This window comes from Oncorhynchus mykiss, chromosome 15 (genome assembly GCF_013265735.2).
Source record: "Oncorhynchus mykiss isolate Arlee chromosome 15, USDA_OmykA_1.1, whole genome shotgun sequence".
Classification (NCBI taxonomy): domain Eukaryota; kingdom Metazoa; phylum Chordata; class Actinopteri; order Salmoniformes; family Salmonidae; genus Oncorhynchus; species Oncorhynchus mykiss.
Window position 1 is genome coordinate 57,529,542 of NC_048579.1, and position 26,815 is coordinate 57,556,356.

Sequence of the window (26,815 nt, forward strand, 5' to 3'; positions counted from 1 at the left end):
TGGCTCTCGGCCTTCTCCGAGTCCATAAGGGAGTTGCAGTGATGAGACAAAATCGTAACTACCAATTGGATATCACAAAAAAGGGGGTTACGCCATGAGCCATAAAAGTTTGAATACATTGGCTGTCAATCAAGCATGACTTCTGTCATGTTCAAAACAACTGTAAACTCAGATCTAGGAAATCTCAGATTTCAGTGAGTTCAAAATACGGAAAATAATGTTGATCGGTCATCCAACTCTGAATTCCAAGTCGGGATTTCAGGCCTCTTTCTAGAGCTCACAAGAAGGAACGTCGTGCCACCTTCCTGTTCAAGTGAGCACAGCACAACAAGGTGAGTGCAAAAATGTATTGTATGCTGCTGCATAATTGATCAAATCAAATTGTTTTTGTCATATGCGCCGAATACAACAGGTGTACCTTACCGTGAAATTCTTACTTACCGTGAAATGCTTAACCAACAATGCAATTTTAGGAAAATATAGTTAAGAAAATATTTACTAAATAAACTAAAGTTAAAAAAATGCAATAAAAACAGTTACACAATAACATAACAATAACATAACAATAACATAACAATAACATAACAATAACATAACAATAACTCGGGGGAACCGAGTTAATCTGCGGCTTTCAGGTTAGTCGAGATCATTTGTACATGTAAGTAGGAGTAAAGTGACTATGCATAGATAATAAACAGCGAGTAGCAGCAGTGTAAAAACAAAGGGGGGTTTTGGACCTAGTCTTGGTTCCCCGGTACCGCTTGCAGTGCGGTAGCAAAGAGAACAGTCAAAGTCTTTGGTCAGGAGGTATCTCTCACTGGCCACTACTCCAGTGTTACCAGTCAACTCTCAAGACGCTACAGCTAGCTCCCCGCTTGTGGAAGATCCAAACATTTTATCATGCTGTTAATGACAATCAGACAAAACCAAGAACGTCCTTTAGGCAAAACCAGCAGTGGGTTTGAGTTACTTGAGAAGGGTAAACTGTGACAGCATGAACAAACTTGCAAACAAACTCAAATTTGCATTGGTTTGGGGGTGGTACTGTTGTTTAGAAATGACATGATGCGTGGAAGAAGCAAGCGCTCACCATTTTGTTTTCCCCCAGAAGTTGCATCAACCAAAAAGTTGTGAACTAGTCTGGAAGGGCTTGAAAGAATATCCACAAGAAAGAATCTCCACTGACCAGTGAATGTAAGTCTCACCATGTTCAGAAGCAGATAAAGGTAAACATGTTTTTTAAGAGAATCATTATGAATAATTCTAATTATTCATGTCAGTGAATAAACATGATTTTCTCTATGCACGGTCTGAAAACTTCTCACAGACGGAGTTTGAAAGCAGAATATAGGGATGTGGAGGTAGGTAGTACGAGTTAGACTCCATTCCCCCAGCAGATTTTCTGAACTTCACAACAAAAGAATACAATTTCAGCGAGCCGCCCGTGGCCATTTAATATCATAAACATCTGTATCCATGTCGCCACATCTGGCAACAATGAAGACAAATTAGATACGAATTTCAGAGTGTCTGGCAATGAGATAAGGCTCTGGCATGCTAATTCACAGGGTTGGGCTTATTCACAGGGTTGGGGAGTCCAATGCTGGCCTAAGGAACTGATCCAAGATCAGTGTTCGATTGCTGGTGTGGGTCAATGTGTGATGCTCAGAAGCTGATCCAGGACCAGGGGTTGGGGGGGGGGGGGGGGGGGACACACACTCACTAACCCCTACTGTCAGTCATTTGTAGTCTGAGGAATAGTCGACTTCCTGTCTCGTTTCTCTGGAGCCGAAATCAAAGAGGGGAAATTATTCTGCAATCTGGCCAGTGTTTTCTTTTTTCCCCCCGGCGGGAAACGTGAAGGTTCTCGCTGGCTGCAGTCTCTGCAGGAGTTTACTGGCTCTAAATCATTTCTTTTTTTCTCTCAAGTAAACCTTTTAAACCCCCCTCAGCCCCTTGTTATGGCACAAATTGTTTCTCGATTGCAGTTGTTTTCAAAAAAACTTTGCCAGAGGAATAAATAAACCATTTTGGCCTCACCCAAATGTGTGGAGGTAAATTACATCCACACATGCATAGTAGTTTGGTGTGTAGTTATAGTAATACATAGTAATAGTTAAGTGCAAAACTATGTTTTCTAGTGAGAAGTCTCATCTGAACAACATTGTGGGGAAATCAACAAGGTATAATCTTAACCTAAAGAAACCCTTGGTGAGAGTTCATGAACTATGATTTTTTTTATTTACATGGGCAGCTAACTAACTCAGTAATGGGAACAACATATACATTTCCTAGATCATTGAAAAAGACACGAGTTGAAGTTTGGATTTACTGACTAATAACATGAACTTCAGCATTCTTTGTGTTCATCAAACATCATCTAGCCATGAATTCACTACACTGTTTAAATTCAGGAAGGTTTGAAGTGAATGCTTGCAGGTTTTGGTAATTCTCCAAGTTGATCAAACATCACATCTTTCTGCACCACCTCATCTGTATCGGGTCATTTTTGTTAGACCCCACAAGGTTCTCTAAACCAATGGGAGGCCTTGGGTTTGAGGACTAGCTTCAGCAGCTGTCTTCCAGGTGTTTAAATGTGTGTGGTTCTGGTTCCACCATCTTGTGCTTAGCCCAAGTTCCTCAAAGAGCTGGCAAGACTTCCAACAGATTGCTTCATTCCTTCACACTGGGGTGAATGTATACTCCCCAATAAGCACTCAGTGAATAACAAGGTGTGTCGCTGAGGCTCAAGGACATGGATGGGTTTTCAAACAAACCACTCTGAATATGATTCCATCAAACAAAAGGTTTAAACAAAACATTTGAATACATCTAGAAAATGTGTTATAACTCAATGAGGTCTTTATAAGCTCTTGTAATATATTCCACATTGGAAGATTGGCAGATGAAGTGGACGGCTGAACTGAATCCCCTTAGTAAGGCGTCTTTCTATAAGCCCACCTCAAAATACTGGCACCACCATCCCCTCTCAGTGAATCATCCATTTTATACACACATCTCCAATGTGGCAGTGAGAGAGCCCGCAAGACAATTTCCAAGGGCAAGTTTCAACAGCTAGCGGACAAGCACACCTTTTTCCTCCATTTTGAAAAGGAGAGGCCTGAAAAAACAAACCCAAGATGTGAAAAAGCCAGAAGGGGACAGGCTTGGGGAGTGACTCATCTGGTGAAAAGCTTCCATGTGCTGAATACAGCAAGAGCAGCAACCCCCACCCTCCTTCCCAGAGACGAAGGCCCAAAGAGGGGGAGAGGGGAGCCCTGTGACTGGCTGGTTGGGAGAGAGCAGGACCAGAACAGACGGCCAGCTCCAACAGTTCCAGAGACCTCATGTGACTGTTCCTTTCCTTGACATGTCTTCACTAATTTAGCCTTCCATCGATTGTCTCCAGGGTACTGAGTCTACACTGAGCCAAAGACTGAAGAAGCTAGCCCTGAACTTCCCACACACACAGACAAATGCCAAACGTATACACACACACACACTTTCTCAGCATACACTTGTTGGATTCTATTTGGGCAGCATGGTGGGGGGCCTCATGGCAGGCACAAGCCGTCCTTGGCGGTCTGTGGTTCTGCTCGGAAAAGCCACGCGCTATGTCAAACCCCCCCTTCTCATCCCCGGCATCAGCAATACTCTCTTCTACCTCGATTCTCTTCATCCTCCATTACAGAACAGTGGTGTCTGTGCATGGTACAGCCATTTAAAGATAGGAAGGAGTCACAGTACTTTTAATGTACGTAGCAGCACATGTTATGGTGTTTTATTATGTATAGGTATGTGCAAAGGGGTGCTTAACTCAAAGCAAAACAAAAGCTAGAATAACTGAACTGGCGTGGTCGGTCGCACAACACAAAATACTCATTTACAGGAAAAAGGACAGCAAAAATAATGGATTCTATTTTTACACTTAATTTACAAAATATAATAAACTTTGTATAAAAAAGTATATACATTCAATATCTATCTTCAATTGAAGATGTTTCCTTTTTTTCTTAAAAAAAGAACAGTCCTCGCTGTTAATATCTCCTAATATAATTTTTCAGCCTTTTGTAGGCACAATGCATTATCCTTTTACATTCAAGCGTTGCACATTTGCAGTGTCCATCATTGAGAAAGTGTCCATTCACTGAGGTAGTATTTTTTTTTGGTCATCCTCATTGTGAAGAAAAACTCAAAGGAATGTCAGTTTGTTTGAACGCACATAGTCAGCTATGTGCTCACTCGACCTTGCTGACTAGTAGCAGTCCTGTGGAGATCATATGGTTTCTCATAGATATTATTGCCGCTCTTTTCCGATTCCGATTTAGAAATCTTTGACTGGACGCTGTTCTTGTCTTCCTCGCGTTCCGAGTCTGTGTCCAGGGCTGCGTAGGGATTCTCGTGTAGCATCATGCTGTTGTGCAGGGCCAGTGGCGGTGGTCCAAATCCGGGGTATAATTCCTGTTGAGGCCTCCATGGGGCTTTCCCAAACGTTCCTGCGAGAGAGAAGGATGGAGGGAGATACAGGGTAAGGCCTGAGACATTCACATGTTGTGCTAGTTGTCAAGAAAATTAATATTCAATAAATCACTTAGTAATTGAGTGAATTTATTTTCTGAGTGGACTTAAAATGTGCTTGACTTAACCCAAATCCATACGGAGAAATTTCCTCAGACGTACCCATGAATGTGTTGGAGGAGGAGAGCCTCGTCTCCCGAGGTCGGCCGTACTCACTTCCATCTCCCTCGTCCATGGAGAGGGGGCCTTCGCCCTGTAGGTGGGGTGGCCCGTGGAAGCTGCTGCCGTTGGGCATCTGCATCAGCACACTGGGGCTCCCGTGGTCAAATGGGTCCTGGAGGGCCCCGCCACATGGATAGTAGTTCCTCCTCTTGGAGCTAGTCAGGCTGCCACTGTAGGAATCTATGCAGATGGGCCGCTGGTCCATAGCACAGCCTGTAAGGAGGGGGGAAGAAGTTACAGTGAGCCATGGTAAATCAGATCAGTATGACAGCAACACATTATTGTTATTGTTTCATTTAGGGAAAAATACTTATAATGCTACAATTTAAAAAATATATACATCTATCTGTTGCACCAACCTGTGAAAGACTCTGAGGATTCTTCGGTGTACATGTTGCCTCTCCTGAGGAGAGAGCTGATGGGTCCTTGGTAATGGCAGAGCAGGGGATCTATGGCCGCCTCCATGTCCGCTTCACTTCCCGTGTCCAGCTGACACAGACCTGTACGAGTCACATGACATATTAGTAACGCATTGGTACTTGCCTCAAATTACTTACACTATTCCAATATGTATTCAGGTGAAACAATACATATAGAAAAATGCTCAGAGTACAGTTGACTGATCTAATGCACATATTCATGACATAAAAGTCCCCATGCATTTCCAATGAAAGAGCTGCTCTCCTACCATTCATGTCTTTAGGCTGCATGTAAAATCCACTCATGGAGGAAGCCATGAACTGGTGGTTGCCACTGCCACTCTCTGAGGGGACATAGCCATCTTGTCTGTCGGCCAGCGTGCCCTGAGAGGACAGGTAGCTGGGGATGTCTGCAGGCAGGTTGGTCTCGTCTGCAGGGAAAACACCAGGGAGGGAAAAGTCTCAGAAATGTTTCCATAGAGAAATACAATGCCCAATAATAATCTGTTCAAGGCAATGGTCTGTCACTGATTCATTTCAAAGCATTCGTAAAAGGTGTGGTTTTAACAACATGCCAGCCAAAGTATGTGGAGCTGGAGCCCAAAACTCAAGCTCCCCCAAAAATGTTATTTTCTGTTTGAAGGAGGAGGCAACATGGGCATGCAAGTACTGAACTCTTCAAAACCAGTTCCGTGCTGACAAAATAAAATGGCACCCTCTCCTCACCTGTGTTAGTGACGCTGCAGTCCTCGTTGCGCCGACGTGTATGGTAGATAATGACCACCCAGACCAGCGAGGTGCCCACCACGCAGCACACCACCGCGATGATGACGATGCCCACCGTGGTCCAGCCGTCCTCGTCCGAGCCTACGCCTCCCGAGGCGCCCACCCCCACGTCACAGTTGGGGTTGGGCAGTACGGCTAGGCGCACGTTGCCCCGCTGGGTGCCCAGCGTGTTGGACATCTCGCACGTGTACATCCCGGCGTCGTCCTCCGCTGCGTCCACGATTATGAGCAGCTGGTTGCCGGCGGCGAAAAAGTGGCGCTCTGTGACCACAAGGGGGCTGTCATCTTTGGTCCAGTTGAGCCTGGGGGAAGGGCTGCCGCCGGCGATACACTGAAGGACCGCAGTCTCCCCTTTGGCCACGGTGCGGTCCATGAGAGGGCGCAGGAAGGAGGGCGTTTCTGGAGGAGAATGGGGTAAGGGGGAATGTTAGTTGTCTTACAGTCCCAAAACGCCTGATTTATATGTCATTTTTGGGGGGGGGAAACTTATGGAATACCATGAAATTAAATTGATCTGTGACAAAATGAAGAGGCACACACAGACAAATGCAAAGTTCTTTGACAGCAGGTGAAAATAGAAAGAACAATTCTCACCTAGCACAGTTAGCGTAGCGTTAGCTGATATGGCTCCGGCGGTATTCTGGGCGGTGCAGCTGTACAACCCGATGTCCTCTGTCTTCACATCCACGATGAAGAACACATCGTCCTCAGGCATCACGTGCATACGACGCTCCCGGGCGGCGGGGAAGTCTGTGCCCCCATCTTTCTGCCAGGCGATCTGTGGAGACGGGTGACCCACGGCGGCACACTCCAGTCTGGCCGTGGCACCGGCCCGGATACTCAGGTCCATGGGCATCTTGGTGAAGGACGGAAGCACTGGAGGGACAAAAGGGATGGACATTTTATTTGACATCTAACTGCACCACCACTTCAAGAGCAACATGATAGTTACAAGGTTTTGCAATGTCAGTCATAATGAGATTCCTTATATGTTCTTAGGGCACTCAAAGATGATACAAGTGTACTTGTGCACTGGTTCGTCATAGTTTATCATGCTGAGAGTTATACTAAGAAAGACAAAACTCTTGAAATAACCAGTGTAAGGGAATTCCACCCTTTGTGCACACAAGTGACCCCAGGAAACTTTGATCAGAGGTTAGTTTGTTTTTGTTTAATAATGATTGCAATCTGGAGTATTCACCCCCCTACTGAGGATCACCCCGCCCAGGGTGATGTCCCTTAACTTTAATACCATATAAGCTCATAATTAATAGTTGCTAATACAAAGATGTCTCTGCTAGGAGGAGTTCAGCTTATTGTTATTTGCAGTTAGTTTCCCAATCCTTCTTCCTCCTATTGTGCCTATCATGTGCCAGCAGAAGTAAGACTGGAACATAGTATCAACAAGAACTGAAAGTATAGTTTCAACACACATGAGGCAGCGCACAATTGGCTCAGCGTCGTGAGGGTTTGGCCGGCCGGGATGGCCTTGGTCCCATTGCGCTCTAGCGACTCCTTGTGGCAGGCCTGGCACATGCACGCTGAGTTCGGTTGCCAGCTGTACGGCGTTTCCTCCGACACATTGGTGCGGCCGAGTCCGACTTTTGCACAGTTGACCTCTTCATGCACTTACAAAGTCTACCACTGATTCTCAATCTCAAGCTAAAACAAAACATGAATCATTGTACTTTTGTAATTACAGGTGTTCCTATAATCTACAGATATTATACAATTCCTTTCACTAGTCAAATCAATACCAGTAGGATATTTAACTTACTGTTGACAGTGAGCTTGGCCTTGGTGGAGTAGGAGGAACCAAAGTGGTTTGAGATGACACACTGGTACTTCCCCTCGTTGGTGAACTCTACACTGCGTAGCTGCAGTGTGGTGGTGTACTCTGTAACCTCTGTTTCACGGCCTTGGCCTCCCCCCTGGGCTCTGAGGTGTGCCTGGTTGTGGATTTCAGCGTCATTCAGGACCTCATTGTCCTTCTTCCAGGCAAAGGTCATGGGTGAGTCGCTGGAGCTGGCTGCCGAGCACACGAAGGTGACGTTGGTGCTTTTGATGGCCGACTGGGTCTCAGGTTGCACCGTGATCTGAGGATTGGGGAAGTCGTCTGGTTGGAAGACAAGAGAGGAGAAACATTAGTTTCCATTTGATGTGAATGGGGCTAACTCAAACTGACATTCATTTTGGGGCTAACCAGTTTTTGTTAAATCCGTGATGGTCCACAAACAGCTTAAATATGGAAATTATACTATTTTATGCACCAAGAGAAATGAGAAATGTTGAAAGCTCCGAAGGCAAAGCACCTCAGCTCTAATAGTAGTCATTACTTAAAGAAACTGATCCCAGAAATTCCTCAACAATGATTTATTTTCTCCCTGCTCTCTCTGACTCCACCCGGCCAAGCTGTTAACTCACTGAGTTTCCACATGGTTCCATTACTACGCTGGCTCCATCAGAGTGTCCATGAGTTGAAGGAAAATATGGAACAATCTGGGTTAGTTCATAAAATGGAAAACCTGTCACGGCTAAATGGCTGTTTTTAACTAGGGCTACATTAAGAGGCTTTGTGTGTGTGTGTGTGTGTGTGTGTCAGTCACACTCACCACACACAAAGTCCTCCTGTCTGACGGTGAACACGCTCTTGCCCTTCAGCATCAGGGGATGGGCACAGCTGGCGTTCACGTAGGGCAGGAAGGCCTGCTCCGCCACCCACAGAGGAAACCACTTGAGCTGGCAGTCACACAGCAGGCTGGATGTGTTCAGGTGCCTGGGAGGGAGAAGGTACTGCATTAGAGCCAGGAATCACAAGAGAGACCCAGCACAAATATTATCCATAATACTTGAGCAAATGTATAGTTGTTACATTTTAAGATAATCACTTTTATCAGTATAGGTGCTTTTGAAGTAATTGTCTATGGAGGATTCTTCCTTTCCTCAGTTAGTCCAGAACAGTGACTCTGGTCTATTGGCATTGCAGAATATGAATGCAGTGTGACTGAACCCAGAGATACTTACAGTTCCTCAAGCTTCTTCATCTGCACAAAGGCGTTCCCTTGGACCGACATGATCGCATTGTTACTCAAATCTCTGAGAAGGGGGGGGAAAGAGGGGAGAACGGATGGATCTTTACACAGAAAGATGGCAAACTTTCCCCTCCATCTAGGCCTATCTGGAGGAAGACTGCTAACACTTCAATCATCAGAGAGAGGGAGGGAAGAAAAGGTCTTGAGAACAATAGAAATCTGGGCAGCACCGTGCTTTGTTAATCAAGAGGGGCCCGACTTCAGCTCCTTTGAGCTCAGACACGACTGGGGAAAAAAGTTAATTACAATCAAATGCAGCTGTTTCACAGATAGAAATACACACACACAGATGTACACACACACACACACACTTGTACACAGAAACCAGCACACATGCAAGCACAAACACTCCTCTCGCAATGCCTAAGCAGTTAGTGATCAATAGTCTCCCAACATATGGAGATGGTGAATAACAGAGCTCTGTTTTTCATCAAAGTTTGGACAAGAAGCAGGGACAAGAAGCAGAGACAATAAGGTGATGTGGTTCTCACTAACAGGCTTTGTTTCTCATGGTTATGGATTCTCCCATATTTAGTTTACAGCTTTAGGACAGTTGAGACAGACGTATGATGATATTGATTTGAGGTCAACTCACAGGTGCTCCAGTGTGTCCAGGCCAGAGAATGACTTCTTGGTCACCGAGCGGATTTGATTTCCTTGAAGGAACCTGAGAAAAGGATTTTTGAGTTTTCATTCAAATACAGCAATTTATATTAAGATAACAAGAAAATACTTCCAGTTAAAATCCGTTCTCATGGTCCATTTTATAGTTTCTAATCTATCTTCTGGAAACTAGCAGGTTAGAAGACAACGCCATGGTAAAGTCAAGCCTACTCACAGTTTCCTCAGTTTGTCCAGAGCAGAAAATGGTCCGTTCATATCTTCAATGGTCCAGGAGATTTCGTTGTTCTGCAGATCTCTATTTCAACAAAAAACAAAAACAAACCACATTGTAAAACTCCACACCCAGAAAACAATTGCACTTATTATAGTCTTAGCAAACCTTGGTGCGGCTTTGCGTTTCGTCTGAAAGAAGTCAAAGTCTTTACATTTGTATTCAAAGTGGTCCCATCACTGGAGGATGTTTCTCGCAAACTTTGGGGCTTTTTAAATGTTTGCGATGGTTTCTCCGTGTCTCGCAGCATAACACTGCTTCACATGCAATGCAGCGTGTTTAACAGGGAGGAACTCAAACCCACACGTTGGTTCTTCTTAATTTAGTGAAAAATTATACGTTTTTAGTCATGGGTTTTATGGCTGGGGTAAATAACATTTTAACTATATATCAAAGGGTTTTGAAAAATGCGAAATATCTTTGAACCTAACTGAATGTCATGTGCACACAGCAGTACATCATGTCTGCTAAAGAGATTTGCTGGATGTCGTCGCCCTTCCCCCGCTCCTTCACTCTCAAGTCTCTAAATACTTTCAAACAGCTAGTTTCCTCCTCTGCATGCCTGGTTACAAATTATTGGGGTTGAGGAGGGGTGGAGAGGGTAGAGGAGCGGGTTGTGGAGAGAGGCTGGGGGGTAAAGCCCTCTAAGCCACCCCAACTCCCCGTCCACCAACCTACATACCTGCCCTCTGCTGACCTTTCACGCACAGTTAACATTTGGTTCCATTTAAGAGAGGGACCAGGGCAATGTTATGGAGCCGGTCTGGAGAGGGGGGGGGGGGGGGGGGGGGGGGGGTGGAGCGGTGGACTCAGTCTCACTCTGCTGACTTGTTGAGGTTATGTTTGGGGAGAAACCACAGGCAGTACGTTCATCTATTCCACATCCCGAAAACAAACAAGGCGGGAATATTTACACTCACGCCTCGATGAGTGTGGAGAGGGACAGGGAGCGAAATGCAACAAGCTGGCAGCATCTGAGAAGTTAGCTAGCTGCTAATGTACTCTCATAGAAGTGAAATAGGACTTCTCTTATAGAACACAAAGCAATGATAAAGTGTAGGCTGATGGGGCCTCCCAAGTGGAGCAGTAGTCTAAGGCACTACATCGCAGCGCCAGAGACATCACTACAGACCTGGGTTCGATCCCAGGCTGTGTTGCAGCTGGCCATTGTGCTAAGGCGACTCCCTGTGGCAGGCATGGCGCATGCACGCTGAGTTCGGTTGCCAGCTGTATGGTGTTACCTCCAACACATTGGTGCAGCTGAGTCCGTAAGGAGTTACAGCAATGGGACAAGACTGTAACTACCAATTGGATATCATGAAAAAAGGGTAAAATATATATATATATTTAAGTGTAGGCTGATGAGGAGTTTAAATCGAGTTCATCCCTAAACTCTCATGAGCCTTGAGGCTTCTCAAACAACATCAGGGAAAACTCTAACCAGGATTAGTGATATTAACCATGGCTAATACACTCACTGCCAGTGGGACGTTGAAAATAATAATTTTATGCTTCGGCACATTATACAATAGAGCTGTCATCTCTGACAAGTAATTCACTGAAATTGAGTTTAGACATCCTTATTCAAACTTACAGCATCTGTAGGTGGGAGAGTCCTCGGAAGGCTCCGTCTGCGATGAAGCTCACACGGTTGTTCCCGATGTGGAGTTCGTCAAGCAGGCTGAGGCCCACAAAGCTGGACTCCTCCAGTCTTGTCAAGTGGTTGGACGAGATGTCCCTGTCGGGTGGAGAGAGAAGGAAGATCAGCATCACACAGTTCATACCCCCAGGGCAAATGGAAAGGAGGGGGGGTAGAAATAAACAGTTGAGGTAGAGGATAAACTGGCCTCAGATCACTAGGAAGGTGCACCAACTAAAGCCAGATTAATCTATGAATTACCAATAAGGTAAAAACCTTTCGGTATAGACTATTTTAAGTTAAGTTTTGAAAGTTAGATTGTACCTTGCACAGCTGGTCTACTTTGTTTAACCGTATGCAGACTAGAGGTCGACCGATTAATCGGAATGGCCGATTAATTAGGGTCGATTTCAAGTTTTCATAACAATTGGAAATCGGTATTTTTGGGTGCCGATTTTGCCGATACATTTAAAAAAAAAATTACACCTTTTCTTTAATCTTTATTTAACTAGGCAAGTCAGTTAAGAACACATTCTTATTTTCAATGACAGCCTAGGAACGAGGCAGAACGACAGATTTTTAACTTGTCAGCTCGGGGGATCCAATCTTGCAACCTTACAGTTAACTAGTCCAACGCTCTAACCACCTGCCTCACGAGGAGCCTGCCTGTTACGCGAATGCAGTAAGCCAAGGTAAGTTGCTAGCTATCATTAAACTTATCTTATAAAAAACAATCAATCAACGACTGTCGTTGCTCCAATGTGTACTTAACCATAAACATCAATGCCTTTCTTAAAATCAATACACAAGTATATATTTTTAAACCTGCATATTTAGCTAAAATAAATCCAGGTTAGCAGGCAATATTAACCAGGTGAAATTGTGTCACTTCTCTTGCGTTCATTGCACACAGAGTCAGGGTATATGCAACAGTTTGGGCCGCCTGGCTCTTTGCGAACTAATTTGCCAGAATTTTACGTAATTATGACATAACATTGAAGGTTGTGCAATGTAACAGGAATATTTAGACTCATGGATGCCACCCATTAGATAAAATACGGAACGGAATAAAGGTTTTGTTTTCGAGGTGATAGTTTCCAGATTTGACCTAAGGCTCGTATTTCTGTGTGTTTATTATAGTTAAGTCTATGATTTGATATATGATAGAGCAGTCTGGCTGAGGGGTGGTAGGCAGCAGCAGGCTCGTAATAGTCAAAGGTATATGGTTTAGAGAGAAATAGTCGACGCGTTAAAATTCCTGTAATAACCTGCGGCTGAACTTGAGAGGGGTTCCTTCGTTATTTTACCGTTCATGTCTTCCATAGAGAATGTCTTTATCTACTTCAAATAAGGTCTGTGTTTCGTGCAGGCTTAAACCGCCTCAGCGTTTTGATACTCGTGTAACTCTCACTAGGATAAGGTAACGGTTGTCAAAATATTTTCATAAATCCACTCTAGAAAAAAAATGATCTTCGCTTATATTTAGCCAATATTGATCAGAGTTACCTTGTCCTATGGATATCTACACAGTTATAAAATTGGCAAGGTGGTGTAAGCCTACACGAAACACAGACCTTATTTTAAGTGAATCTAAAAAATATCCTATGGAATAAATGAATGAACCGCTTTTCAGATTTTGCTAGAAGGTGTCATGGGAATTATGACTCACACTTTGGTAGTCAATTCTTATCATGTCCATTATTAAAATAGGATTTCCTGCATATAGAAGTACAGTTTTTGTTTTCAACATTCATCACAGGTAACTTAAACTCTATTTTTATTCAAACAGTTGAGAGTATGTGTCTCCTAAGCAGACTCTTCAGTATCATTGTCACTTCAGAGCTGTGTGTGTTTTACAGATGGCAGAGAAAAGCAGTGTAGGACAATGACATGGAATTGGCACCAGGGAAAGCAAGGTGTCTTATTTGTGATAAAGATGTAAGCATGGGGTCAGCAACGGCTAAATCAAAAAATACCACCAACCTGTGGAATCACCTTAAAAACACCCATCCAAAAGCCCATAATATGTATTATATTAAGTTAAAATAAAAGTGTTCATTCAGTATTGTTGCAATTGTCATTTCTACAAAAATGTATATAATACATTTTAAAAAATTGGCCGATTAATCGGTATCGGCTTTTTTTGTCCTCCAAAGTCGGTATCGGTGTTGAAAAATCATAATCGGTCGACCTCTAATGCAGACAGTATAAAAAGTATTAACTTTGTACTAGAAATCCTCAAATGCCAACATCAGACGAAAAAACTAACAAACCAGGAAGAAGGTTATTTACCAAAGAGTGGGAGAAAAAAGATCAGTCAACTGCCAATTTGTTTAACGCTCAGGCTCACTTGATAAGAGAAATGGAAAAAACAACCACTCCCCTCTCAGAAACAACCTTGTCGCTAGTAAAAAAAACATGGCGGACTTAGTAATTGGCCAGTGCCATAAACAAAGTTAACAACAAAGGAAACAATATGTTGCTGCCGCCACTTGTGGCAGCAGACACTCTGGTTGTGAAATCCCTCCCTCCTTCTCCCCCCTTTCTCCCCTATAGACGTGGCGAGGCATTAAAGGAAGGGGGCTATAGTGGCGGGGGTGAAGTGGGGGAGTAATATTTTGTCAGGAGCCCTGCATTGGTGTTGGCACTGGGCACTAGGGGTGGAGGAAGAGAGGGTGTGTGTGTGGGGGGGTGGAGAGTTGGAAACTGCGAGGAAGGTGGGGAGAGCAAAGGAGAGAGAGAAAGAGAGAGGTGTTGGGAGTTCACAGTGTGAATAGGAGAGAAAGTAAGAGGGAAAAAGAGAGGGAGGGAGAAGAAGAAGAAGAAAAAAGGGTCACTCACAGCTCGCTGAGTTTCTGGCAGAACTCCCAGGCGTCGGGCTGGATCCGGCTGATGGCGTTGTGGCCCAGGTGGAGCTGCTGCAGAGTCAGCAGGCCGTACAGCCAGCCCTTACTCACCTCCGTCAGGTTGTTGTAGTCCAGCTGCCTGCAGGGACACACAGAGACATACAAACAGAGGTCAGTCATCAACATATAGACATATAGACACACACAGACAGACAGAGATGAAGACGTATGCTGGCCTGGACTGATCCCACACTGTATAGGCTATAGTCAACTATCGTTGTCTAGACATATAGCTGCAAATACGTATCCAAAGATGGTATGCAGACACTTGCAACCAGATATATGCTGTTAAATCCACCAATGTACACTAGTAAAGGAAGACACATTTTCTTGTCACAGAGGACAGTTACTTACAGGACCTCCATGTTACTGAGGCCCCAGAAGGCTCCGTCCATCAGGCGGCTGATACCATTCCTCTGGATCTTCAGCGAGCGCAGGGCGTGCAGACCGTGGAACGTCAGGCCCTCCACCCTGCGCACCCGATTCCTGTTCAGCTCCCTGCAAGGTTGGACCACAACCAGACCGTAAGAGAACCGCAGCATCATATATGCAGGGTAGGAATAAGAGTTCACTCAACTCAAGAAGAATCTAATTCATCCAAGAGAAGCCAAGAAGATGTCAATGACTGTTGGAAGAGTGGTCAAAGAGTGGTTAGAGACGTCAACGCATTGTCAATAAGTGCCGTCACAATGTGTTTTCAGGAAGTTCACAGAGCAGTCAGAGAAACATCAAAGAGTAGCGAAAAGTCGTGGACCGTTACACAACCGCTCAAAGAGCGGTCATAGTATAGTTTGTGGTCAACCCCAACAGCGCTTAAAGAGCGGTCATAGTATAGTTTGAGGTCAACCCCAACAGCGCTCAAAGAGCGGTCATAGTATAGTTTGAGGTCAACCCCAACAGCGCTCAAAGAGCAATTGTCACTTACAGGTGCTGGAGGTTGGGGAGCTGGAAGATCTTGGCAGGGATGGTTGAGAGGCGGTTGCGGTTGAGCCTGAGGACCTGCAAAGTGCTGGACAGGTTGACAAAACAGCCCGTCTCCAGGGTGGAAACGCGATTGTTGTTCATGATGCTAGAGGAGAAGAAAATACATAATGTGATATTGATCATATAATTCATTCCAAAGAGGAAAAATGACCAAAGAATGTTGCAGTTCCACCAAAATGTTACTATTTGATCCAAACACTTATATCGTATTCTTGGACGGGGTTTAAGCATGCATTTTAGTTAAAAAGACAGACTCACAGGTTCTTGAGAGGCAGCGCAGGGAAGGAGTCAGCCTTGATATCCACTATGCTGTTATTGCTGAGGTCCAGGGTCTCCAGGCGTTGCAGGGGCCTCAGCTGCTCCAGAGAGATCTGCGTGATCCTGTTGTTTGCTCTGAAAACACAGATTGAACGGCTCCAATGAACGCTAGAAAATACGCTGTATTTTAACAACGCGGGTCACCAATCTAACGTTTCCAGACATACAAACACTCAGAGCAGTCAATTAGCAGGCGGTATTTAAAAATGACCAACCCTACCCCTGTTTTCCCATTATTATTATGTTAATATTATACATTTTTCCTAGAACATTGAGTCTCTCCCTGAACCATGAAAAAGACCACAGTTCCCTTGTTGTCTAGGAAAGGGGGGAGGACGGGGCAATACTAAAGCTAACCAATGTCACTACTCATCTCAACAGGTCAAAACAGCCGTTTGGTTTAGTGCTGTGTTATTTTGTTTATAAGGTAATTACTAACAAGGTATTTAAAAAAATAACCTGCCAATTACTTGTCTGATGAATACCATTCCCTCAGTGAAAGCATGCCTCAGCAGAGGCTGGCAATTTCCTGAGCTGCAGTGCAGGGACTGCTTAGTTATAAACAGTGTCTGTACAGAGCCGTCTTTGTGTATGGGCCTCGATGGGTAGAGAAAGGGAGAGTGAGGGAAAGGAGTAGGAATTCCCTCTAATACACCAGACTGCAGGCCCCGTTTCAGTATTAATTGCAAGGCTAACATAACAACAACCCCCCCCCCTCCCTCCCTCAAAAAATATAACTTGTATTAATGCATCAGTTCTTAATTTGATCTTCTTTATGATACGTATTTTTTGTGCATTTTCCTGATACTGATCAAAGTGTTTGCGTTTTCCCTATACTGTGCATGCATGCAATACACACGTCAACATACAGCCCTTTGGAGAAATGGATGAACATTGACATGGCTGAGAAGTACTGCTTTATGTGAACACTAGCACCCTTCAAGAAGCTGCCAATAAGAAAACAACAATGAAACGGACACACGGAACCAGCACTAGTCGAGAGCCAGGCTCAAAGTCTCAAACTGACTCAGCTCCTCTGTACGCCTGGCCAAAGCGAGACTAAAACAGCACTGAAGATACAATCAAGCGAGAAATTGAGCACAGTGGCAACGTAGCTTCTCAGTCCATCATAAAGCCTCAGAAAGTGGGATCTTTGACTTGGACAGAGCAGTCATTTTCCACACATTTCCCTAAATCTGCCATCCATACCTCTCTTATGACTAGGCTCCCCACGTTGAGACAGTGACACCCCTTGGCAGCCTTACCACCAAAACATACAGAGGAAAACAGACGAGTGTGTCTGTCAGTCAGTCCAACCTGGAACAAAGGCAGTACCAGGAGGATATATGGATAGAGGCCCAGGAAGGAGAGGCTGATGGGGTGTCTGGGGCACTTAGGGGTAGAACCTGCCACAGCACGTCCCTCTGCCTAGCCTCTGGCAAGGCCAAGACTCAACGCTTGGTTCTATGCCAACCGACTGTAAGAGTGTGGAGCTGAGGGTGGGGGTAGAGTGTGGGGCTGGGCGTGGGGGTAGAGTGTGGGGCTGGGCGTGGGGGTAGAGTGTGGGGGCAGAGTGTGGGGCTGAGGGTGGGGGTAGAGGGTAGGTTCTGGGAGGCTGAAACTAAATCCCCCTTTTTTCTTCTTAAACACTAAAAATGGTTTTATCATTTTTTAACACAGTTTAGGCAACAGCCACTGGCTGAGCTAGGTGCAGTGCAGCACACCACACCTCCCGCAGTAAAAAGGGTACAAGCCAGCCTTTTGTGTGCAGATTTGCAAAGGGCTTTCCACGCACCACGGCCTCTGTGGTCCCAAACAAAAGGGGCACACACCACCTGGGCCTGGGTTTTCATGTTCCCCTGACTGGTCGCTGAGAGAAGAGGAGAAGAGAGGTTGGCGAGAAAAATAGAAAGAACCTGTATTTCCAGTTTTGTGGAGCCCTGGATATTTTGAGGGGAGGGGGCAGTTGAAAAGCAACTGTCAACGCTGGCTGCTCAGTCCATGTTCCTCTACAAAAGACGGACTGACCCTGGGGCCTGTCAGCTGGAGGGAGGTGTGATGTGGTGGTGATGATGATGATGATGATGAGTCCCTGGTCTTTGTACCCCAACACGCTCCCCCCCCCCCCCCCCCCCCCACAGTAAACATCTGGCCAGCTGTGGAGACCAGACAACTCATATACGAACAAACCTTGTTTGTTTGAGTGCAAATGGGCCAGATACATCCAAGATTCCATTCAGCTGCTTGTGATGCTAACCCTCAGCTAAGTTGTGGAGAATTAGCAGCCCCTCCATCGGATAAGCCCCAAATACAACATGGTGTCCCAAGCTGATGTTGTTAATGCTTACTCTCTGACACACTTCCCACTTGAACCAAAACAGTGCTGCTACAAATGAGCCTCTCCGTGGCTTTAAAAACTTGACTTGACCCATGAGGAGCATAAGAATCCATACAAGAGTCATGTCTTGGGAAGTACAAAGACCACACAAGTCAACGCCTTTTATAACCCTCATGAGGACCCCTATTTTGAAGGAAGTGGTCAAGACCATCTGGCAAAACATGGACTACACACAGCAGAGGCCAGCCCTCTCCAGATAGACAGAGAGATAGGCTACGTGGGGACCTACAGGAGCTGTTATGGCTACACTTGCTTGAATCTCAGAGACCACTGAGCAATTAATTGAACCCGGTTGTATTAACCTGTAAGTACAACATACAACAGAATCTCAACACCCAGCCAACTCTAACTTTAAACATTGTGGCAGATGAGGACTGTGATATCAACTGAGACTGTGCATTTGAGGCCTACAGGGATAGACGTGAAGGAGAACTTGGCTACGGTCCATTCAACAAAACAGTTTCTCTCCATCTCTCTCTACTCCCCTACATCTGCCCAGAGATCTAATGAGAGCTTTTGAAAGGCCAACCTAAATGCTGTGTACAGGAGAGTTCTGTTATCTGTTGATCTCCACCCGTCGGGCCAACTCCACGGACAAACAAGCAGGGGCATTGTCCATTTGGACGGCACACACTTCAAATTTGTTTAACCAATTTTCTCGCAAATAAGGTTATTATGCACCGTTGGGTTAATAGTTTCAAGATCTGCCTGTCATTCTCGTTTGGGTCTCTTCAGGTTTTAGCTTCTCATTTTAACACACATTGAAACGTATGACCAGGGACATTTAAAGCATCTATAAAACTGTGCTTTGTTTATTCATTAAATGAATCAGGTAGCACATGCATGTGTCCCAATTTGAGGAAACTCCAAGCCTTTGGGTATAGTAGGCAACGTAATAACTATTTGAATAGAAGGCGGTGTACCCTACATTATTGCTGAGCTGATCCTAGATCAGCTGAAATGTGCTGCCGGACTCATTAAAGTGTTCTCTAGGGAATTTGATTGATATCAGTCAAAAAAAGCTAAAATGAAAAAAATAAGACTACACAGCAGCACATCTAAATTTGAATTACACCTCTGTCTAATTTGTCTGTTTTCGAGCAAATCTACTCCATATTTTTGGGATGTGTTGCCTTCACACGCCGAATGTGTTTATCTGAAGAAATATGACCTACATAAACAAGACGACAGTGTCAGACTATTATAGACAGCTGACGCTGCAACAGAAATATTCCTTTTTGAATTAAAGAATTTTAAAAATCCACATAAATTATAGCTAAACCGCAGAGGCCGCTGTCAGTCAGAAACACACATACGCAAACAAGTTACCCCAAAGGCAGCAACACTCCACTTTTTAATAACGCAATAAGATGGAATCAACAACGGAGGCCTGATAATCCTGAAACCCCCCTTTTCTCTCCATTTAGTACAGTCTGATTTTTCCTTCCATTCGCACATACTGGAGATGTTCTTGCCCTTCCTCCATTTCTCTGGCCTGGGAGGGGAGTAATGAAAAAAAAAGCCCCGGGGTATCGAATGCCACTTATTCAAACAGCCAGGCAGACATAGCGGCAGCTCTCGTCAACTTCCTTGACCCCACAGCCCAGAATAAAAACAAACGGCAATAACCCTGCAGCTGGTAGTAATTGAGTTGTGATCATCTTAATTAATTGAACAATTTCCCAGGAATTTATGGTAGGGGGTGGGTGCTTTAACCAGATTGCTGTGAAACCACCTCTCGTTGAGTTTGGTGGGCTCTACAAATTATCTGGTGATTCCAGGGCTGATTAGGTATTTGGAGAAGACGGTTTGATGGAATCTCTGTGTATGGAAAAGGTAACCGAGTTGGAACTGGAAAGAGTTTCATATTCTGCTTATCTACCAATTCATCCTTTCTTCTGTGGCTAAATAAGCTGACAGATATACTTGGATGTCTTGCTTACAAAGCTCTTGGCAACAAACATTGTAACTTTGTAACTCAATACTGTAATAACCTAATATCTACTAAACCAGTGTTTCCCAACCCTGGTTCTCAAGTACCTCCAACAGTACACATTTGTATTGTAACCCTGGACAAACACACCTGATTCTACTGGTCAACTAATCATCAAGCCCTCAATTAGCAAGAATCAGGTGTGTTTGTACAGGGCTACAACAGAAATGTGTACTGTTGGGGGGTACTCGAGGATCGGGGTTTGGAAACACTGTATGAAACCAACATTATAACTCTTTCTCTCATCGTTCAACCATGTTTCCCTTCAGACAGACGTTGTGTATTATGTATCAGTTATAGCACTGTAGTTGATGCGGTCCTACTGCAACCTGACAATGTACAGGAACAATGTCGTGATGATGTGTTAACTGTGCTATTAGCAATTTGGGTCAGATGCTGGTGTAGTGTTTAATATAGTGTCTGATGTGTGCCTGAGCCGCCCCAGCTAACGCAGCAGCCCTGCTTCTCATTACAGGCGCCAGTCTGAAAAATAAGTCATCTGATGGCTTCTCAAAACTCTGTTCTTTTTCCAATAGGAAATACCACACACATATTCTCCATCAATGATGCCAATACCAGCAACAAAAAGAAAGAGAGCGGGGGAAGAGGAATTTTGTATTTAAACCCCCCCCCCCCCCCCCCCCCCCCCCAGAGATTTTAGCTGCCGAGTAGACACTAAGCAATGCAACTGGGAATACTATGCAAGCACCCACAGACACAAATGAACACACGTTGTGGTAAGAAAGTATGAATTGATCATTCCCAAATGCACATTGAGGATGACAACTAGGCTGGCTGACATACTTTGGAACATTGCTTTCAATGGTGAAATCTATTGGAATTATTCTCCTATTCATGCATTATATGTTTTAATAAGAAGCATCAACTAAATATACACCTTGAGTGGAGATTTGAGAGTAGAGGGGAATACTATTGTACAACTCCTAGAACCTCTGAATGTTGTCAAAACAACAATGTTCATAAGTTCATAAATGAATCAGCCCTATTGGAAATCAAACATACCCTGGGGCACTGTATTTTGTTTTAGTTCCAGGTAATACCGCCAGCCACATCTGTGGCCTATAGGCTATACACCTAAAAGTCTGAAGACAAATTGACTAATAGCCGACGTCTGAAACCCCTTAGGCTTCTTTCTCTGGTGTTACTGCTTGTCAAGTTCAGGCTTGATGAGGAATATGCCTCTTCTAGTTTTTGAAATGGATGCATTCTTGTTGGGAAAAAAACGTCCTATCCATTGATTTTGTGAGACATTGTGCCGGGGGAAAAGTTCGAAATCAATGCCTTTGAAACCTCTGACATTGTCGGGTCTATTTGTCTTTGAAAACACATGAAAGCCCCACATTGCTCCATCATGTTCTGGGGCCATCCTACTAGGAGTGTATACAAACACTCAACCTCCAGATGGATGAAATGCCACACTACTCATACAATCAATCAATCAAAATGATTTATAAAGCCCTTCTTACATCAGCTGATGTCACACAGGGCTGTACAGAAACCCAGCCTAAAACCCCAAAAAGCAAGCAATGCAGGTGTAGAAGCACCTAAGTAGATACAGACTTTCTATAACGGAAATGAGATGGACGGACAGAGAAGTCTAATCTTACAGATCCCAGATCAACATTTATGGAAACACTGGAACCACCTCTGGCGATTCCATTTTTAACAATGACATTTATTTTCAGACATGTGAGTGACTTGTCTCAAACTGGCTGCCATGCCTGGAACAACCCAGTCTGGGAACCAACTCAGCCAAAAGGGGTTCCACCAAGGAGGGAGGAGCAGGGCTTAGCAGCTCTACACTGTTAACTAGCACTGACAACTCTGATAGGTGGGTTGGTGGGGGGAGGGTTGTTTCAAAAGTAATTCATACTTACAGAATGAGGGTGGTGATGTTTGCTGCATGAGGGCCCAAATCAGGTACCGTCTCAAATTCATTGTTGTTTAGCTTTCTGTAAACATACAGGCATAAAGGTTGTTTGTCACATGTGGTGTGAAGGGGCGGTGGAGGGAGAGTGTTTGTGACTGATGTTGTTTACTCTAGGAAGTACAGAACACAGAGTATACTTACATCTCACTTAAGTGCCGCAGTTTCCTAAACACAGTGCTGTCGAGCGACTGCAATTTATTATGGCTCAGGTCCCTGTAAAGAAAGACATTTGTTAGAGGAAAGTTACACAACATGGAGGGCCATTCACTTCACAACCAATCATATACTGGCCTTTCTGTTTTTAAACAGGAGACATAAGTTGTCTTAGTGAGCCTAGCTTATACAGCTCCAACTGAAGTAATGTGGGAAAGCAACTGAGTAATTTTCAAAACAAACCACTGTATGTAAAAAACAGTAAAGCTAGCCAGCTATAGGCCTAGTTTTGGCATAGCAGCCTTTTTTAAAACATTGAGAGAAAATCCAGCCAGACAAGCTCACGCATCCAATCCGCTCTTGAATCACCGAGCCAAAACAGACAACCAGATAAGTTATGGAAGGGAGAGATTCCATTTTTTTCACTTTTTGAGAGGGGGTGGAACAGGCCTAGAGAAGCCTGCCTTGCCCAGAGTGTTATAAAGCTGTGGAGTTATTGACGCTGCTGCGCACGATCAACATTGTGGTGCCAGACCCTTTTTTTGGCTTCCCCCCCATCTGGAATCCATCAACTGGAGCTGAAAGGAGGGAGGGGAAAAAACTAACAACTGGTAATCTATTCACAATGCCGGGGAAGTGAGTTTCCAAGCAGAAACACTCCTGTTGCACTTTTCTAGATCTGGCCCTGGTTTTATTCTTCAGCAAATCGTTTTTTCAACTCTTCAACAAGAGTTTTACTTCTCTCTCTGAAAATGTTTTCCCTTCCCAACATGCAGTTTTTTTCCCCACTAATCGGGCCATATGGGAGAGGTGGAGAGGTGTAGTATCAAAAATGGCCAGATAAGCCCTGAGGGTTTCTGACACTTACACTTCCTTCAGAATTCTAGGTCCAGAAGTGGACCCGATTAAATCAGTACAGCTAGATATGCTTTGGCCTGTATATATTAGACTGTGCGCCACACATTGATCCGTGTCTGAAGAGTGAATGAAACCAAGCTATCCATCCTCTTAGTAATGAGATAAGATAGACCTGCTGGTTCTTTGATGTGGTTCTTAAAGCACTTGGACTAATATAGATCACAAGGGAAATTAGGTAATTGACTTCCAAGCTGACAAAGGCATTCCCTTACCCACCAGCTAAAGCTCTTACGTTATAATCCAGAGCGCTTTCTCTCCTTATCTTTGAAGTGCCATAACATAATGGCTTGATCTCACTCATGTAAATCTGAGAAACATAAAGTTATTTTATAGGTGAGAACTGGCTGTGGATGGGATGGTCTGGTAATACAGCAATGTTGAGTGAGTCTCCTGAGAGAGCTTACCTCCTCAAATGCATATTACGCTACATTCCAGGCTATAAACCCGAAAAAACGAAAACTCGTCTAGATTTGAATCGTAAAATCTTTACCCCTCACTCACTCATCGAGAAATTTGAAGCTCAAACTAAATGCCTCTCCCTCCTTCCCTCCCACATTCACTCCCTCCCTCCCTCCATCCATCCCTCCTTCCCTTGCTTTCTCTCTCTTTCAGAGAGTTTGTACGAACTAATCCAACAGTGGCTCCTTAATCAGTACCATCGGTGGTTCTGGAGATGCTAATTCAGCAGATCTAACCGGTGCTGGAAAACAAAGGGCCGGGCAGTTTAAGATGTGCTGGAGAGACACTCGTAAATTAGCATGCCAGGGTGCAAAGAATTTTCCCCGTGTGGAACTTTTTTTCTCCCTTTTTGGCTGGCTTGCCTTGGCTATGAGGCTGTGCCTGTGTTTTCTGGCAATGTGAAATTTCCAGAGCGGGCAGCACACATTTTGTAAATGCCAAACAAACATTCTAACAGGGGACTAACTAGCCTAGATGTGTTGTGAAATAGGAACTAGAAAAAACACAAGCTAGTAGTGAGGATATATCAACATGGTGCAGTCTGAATGGAAGCCAGGCAGGCAGACCTATGAACATCTGCTTATTAATACATGTTAAACAACTATTTGAGTCGTTACCATGGGAGATTGGCCTGGAGTGACTATGACTTCATTTGACATTATGTATTTATTGTCTTAATAGCCCTGGGGCCTGAAGAGCTACTGAGCTCACATAATATGGAAAGGCCCAATGATGGTATCACCTCATAAACAAAAGGCAAACAATTGTCATTCAGCAGTTGGTCTCATCTAGGGCCTAGTGTAATGGACATCTGTATTCTGCATTAGCTCCTTATCATGATGTCACCTGATATTTACACACTGAAAAAGGTTCAACAAGTTGTCAAAATGAATTGTAATCCATTGTTTATGATGGCATTTTAGGCTCTTCGTTCATGGAAATTGTGATAGCACCAAAATCCCAAAAGTCTGTTGAAAGGTCTCCATGAACTATTTTTTTTATTTTTTTTACTTTATTTAACTAGGCAAGTCAGTTAAGAACAAATTCTTATTTTCATTGATGGCCTAGGAACAATGGGTTAACTGCCTTGTTCAGGGGCAGAACAACAGACTCGTTCGTACCTTGTCAGCTCGAGGATTTGAACTATGCAACCTTTCGGTTGCTAGTCCAACTAGCTCTAACCACTAGGCTACCCTGCCGCCCCCAAACTATATAACGTTGGGAAATGATTGTACCTCACTGCACTGACAACAAACTCAGAAGCAAACAGTACTACCAACTCACTAGCCTACTGATGTTGGCATGTCTTGTTGGGCCTACTGGGTGATTGGAATAATCCTAATATAAAAACGCTATGCAGTAGGTAGGCCAACTAATGATTCACTAGTGTAGAATGACTGACAATGTGGACACTGATGTGTAAAGGTAATTCGTGTTATATCTTCTTCTAAAACGGCTGGCTTTATTACTCACAAGACTGAGCTTCCCTCTTGTTCCTAAGGAGTATGGCACACATGTCCTATAGGTATTCACATGGAAGAATTGTAGGCAGTGTGACATTGCAAGAAATACGTTTGATATCAATTACAGTGTTGTTCGAGTGCAAAATCTAAATTTCCTTGATGTTTAGAGTAATTTCCTTTATCTTAAATAACACCAAATGTTGCTAAGGAATGATAAACAATCGAGTATTTTAAATTTGAAATCACAATAAATAAAAATCCAATAATATAATTCTAAATGTGACAAACACAACTTTTATTCAGTAAATATCTCTATACCTCAGTTTGGCAGAATATGGCGCTTGCAACGCCAGGGTTGTGTGTTCGATTCCCACGGGGGACCAGTACGGAAAAAAAGTACAATAATGTATCAAGTTGCACTGGATGAGAGCGTCTTCTAAATTACAACAAAAAAATCAGTTCTGGCCTTCGCACCTTGTAAAATGGAGAGGCCTATCGCGCGTTATTGCGAAATACTTTCTAAACAAACAGCAAATCAGTCCTGGAGAATCAAAAAGTAAGGATTTAGGACTAATTTCCCTTTCTTGTTGATGTGAAGTGAAAGAAACTTTGTTTCCAAACGGTTTCATTCTCTTCGAATCGTCAGTAAGCAACAACCTAACAAAGTTGGCAACAATGTAACAAATCACATAACGTTAATTCTCTGCATAAATGTATCTATTCGAGTATTCATTCCATTTATACAATTGTTGTAACTGTGTTAAAACCTATATCTATCAAACTACTCATTTCAACATAGGTGTGAAAGGTAATTAAGATAGCTTGTTCGTATCTATGGGCAGTGAAGATTAAATGGCAAATCAACAAACGCTCTCTAAATTGACTTACAATTGTACGGTCCATTCGGGAAGATTTTCAGGAATTCCACGCCTTTTCAACCGACTGCAGTCCAAAAGGTCTCCAACACATGTGCACGGAGACGGACACGTCCTTGTGTTTTCATCATATCCAAGTATAAGTTCTATTCGGGAAAACAGTAAGAAAACAACCGCATACATCGCAGCGTTGAGAGGCTGCATAGATGCGGACATTTTAGCCACACTGAAGTTCCCCCCAAGTTTTAGAGAAAAGCGCGAGAAAATCCGATATAGTAAAAGTTCCAACCCAAGGACAATGTTGTACGGTTTAGTCAGAGGTTAGGTTAGTCCTTAAATCCAATTCCTCGACCGTATTCCTTTGAAACTACGAACATGTAAAATATTTTTACGGGACTCAAACTTCTCCATACCTTCGTAAAAGTTTTAGCCTGTAATAGCATACTTTTTGCCTTGCACTCGCAGCAGCTACTACTTTCAAGGCTCTCAACAGCGCGCCTCTCTATTGGTTGTTGTAGTGATACGCACCGGCGGGGGCAGGGGTGGGGGTGGGGGTAAATAGTAGGCCCATTTTACAACTGTTCCAGATTCATTTTATTCAAATTTTACACAACTTTGTTTACACCATAATGTTGATAACACAAACAGACGGCTTATTCTTGTCTAATGTAGACATTTCACATACATATTTGCTAATGTGTGTCAAAGACAGTCTTAACACAGATAAAACCAAGGTTTTTGAGAATGCCTGGCCAAGGGTCATTTGTTTTATGACTTATTACTGGTTGTAAATTCTCGAAAGCTTAACAATGTGTAGTCTCTGATA

General features: G+C 43.9%; 1 protein-coding gene across 2 annotated transcripts; it reads right to left on the bottom strand.

The window, feature by feature from the left end:
• Positions 1–3,744: 3,744 nt before the first annotated feature.
• On the bottom strand, positions 3,745–26,470 carry LOC110490399 (leucine-rich repeats and immunoglobulin-like domains protein 3). 2 transcript variants are annotated; one of them, XM_021563774.2, is made up of 19 exons: positions 26,003–26,470; positions 22,263–22,334; positions 22,069–22,143; positions 15,720–15,854; positions 15,403–15,546; positions 14,832–14,975; positions 14,413–14,556; positions 11,527–11,670; positions 9,876–9,956; positions 9,633–9,704; positions 8,970–9,041; positions 8,558–8,721; positions 7,723–8,061; positions 6,540–6,821; positions 5,886–6,344; positions 5,429–5,590; positions 5,100–5,240; positions 4,735–4,953; positions 3,745–4,496 (listed from the first exon to the last, which is right to left on the bottom strand). In XM_021563774.2, exons 1-19 carry the CDS (start codon positions 26,203–26,205, stop codon positions 4,231–4,233), a joined length of 3,318 nt encoding a protein of 1,105 aa, XP_021419449.2. In that variant the 5' UTR covers positions 26,206–26,470; the 3' UTR covers positions 3,745–4,230. The 2 variants fall into 2 exon arrangements, with proteins under 2 accessions (XP_021419449.2, XP_036800670.1); XM_036944775.1 differs by having other exon boundaries at positions 4,681–4,953; positions 26,003–26,468.
• Between the last annotated feature and the right edge of the window lie 345 nt (positions 26,471–26,815).

Coding starts and splice junctions, on each gene's coding strand:
- LOC110490399 (XM_036944775.1), bottom strand. CDS start 26,205: ATGTCCGCATCTATGCAGCCTCTCAACGCTGCGATGTATGCGGTTGTT. Junction 22,335..26,002: donor CCCGAATGGACCGTACAATT/GTAAGTCAATTT, acceptor CTTTCTTTACAG/GGACCTGAGCCATAATAAAT. Junction 22,144..22,262: donor CTGCGGCACTTAAGTGAGAT/GTAAGTATACTC, acceptor GTATGTTTACAG/AAAGCTAAACAACAATGAAT.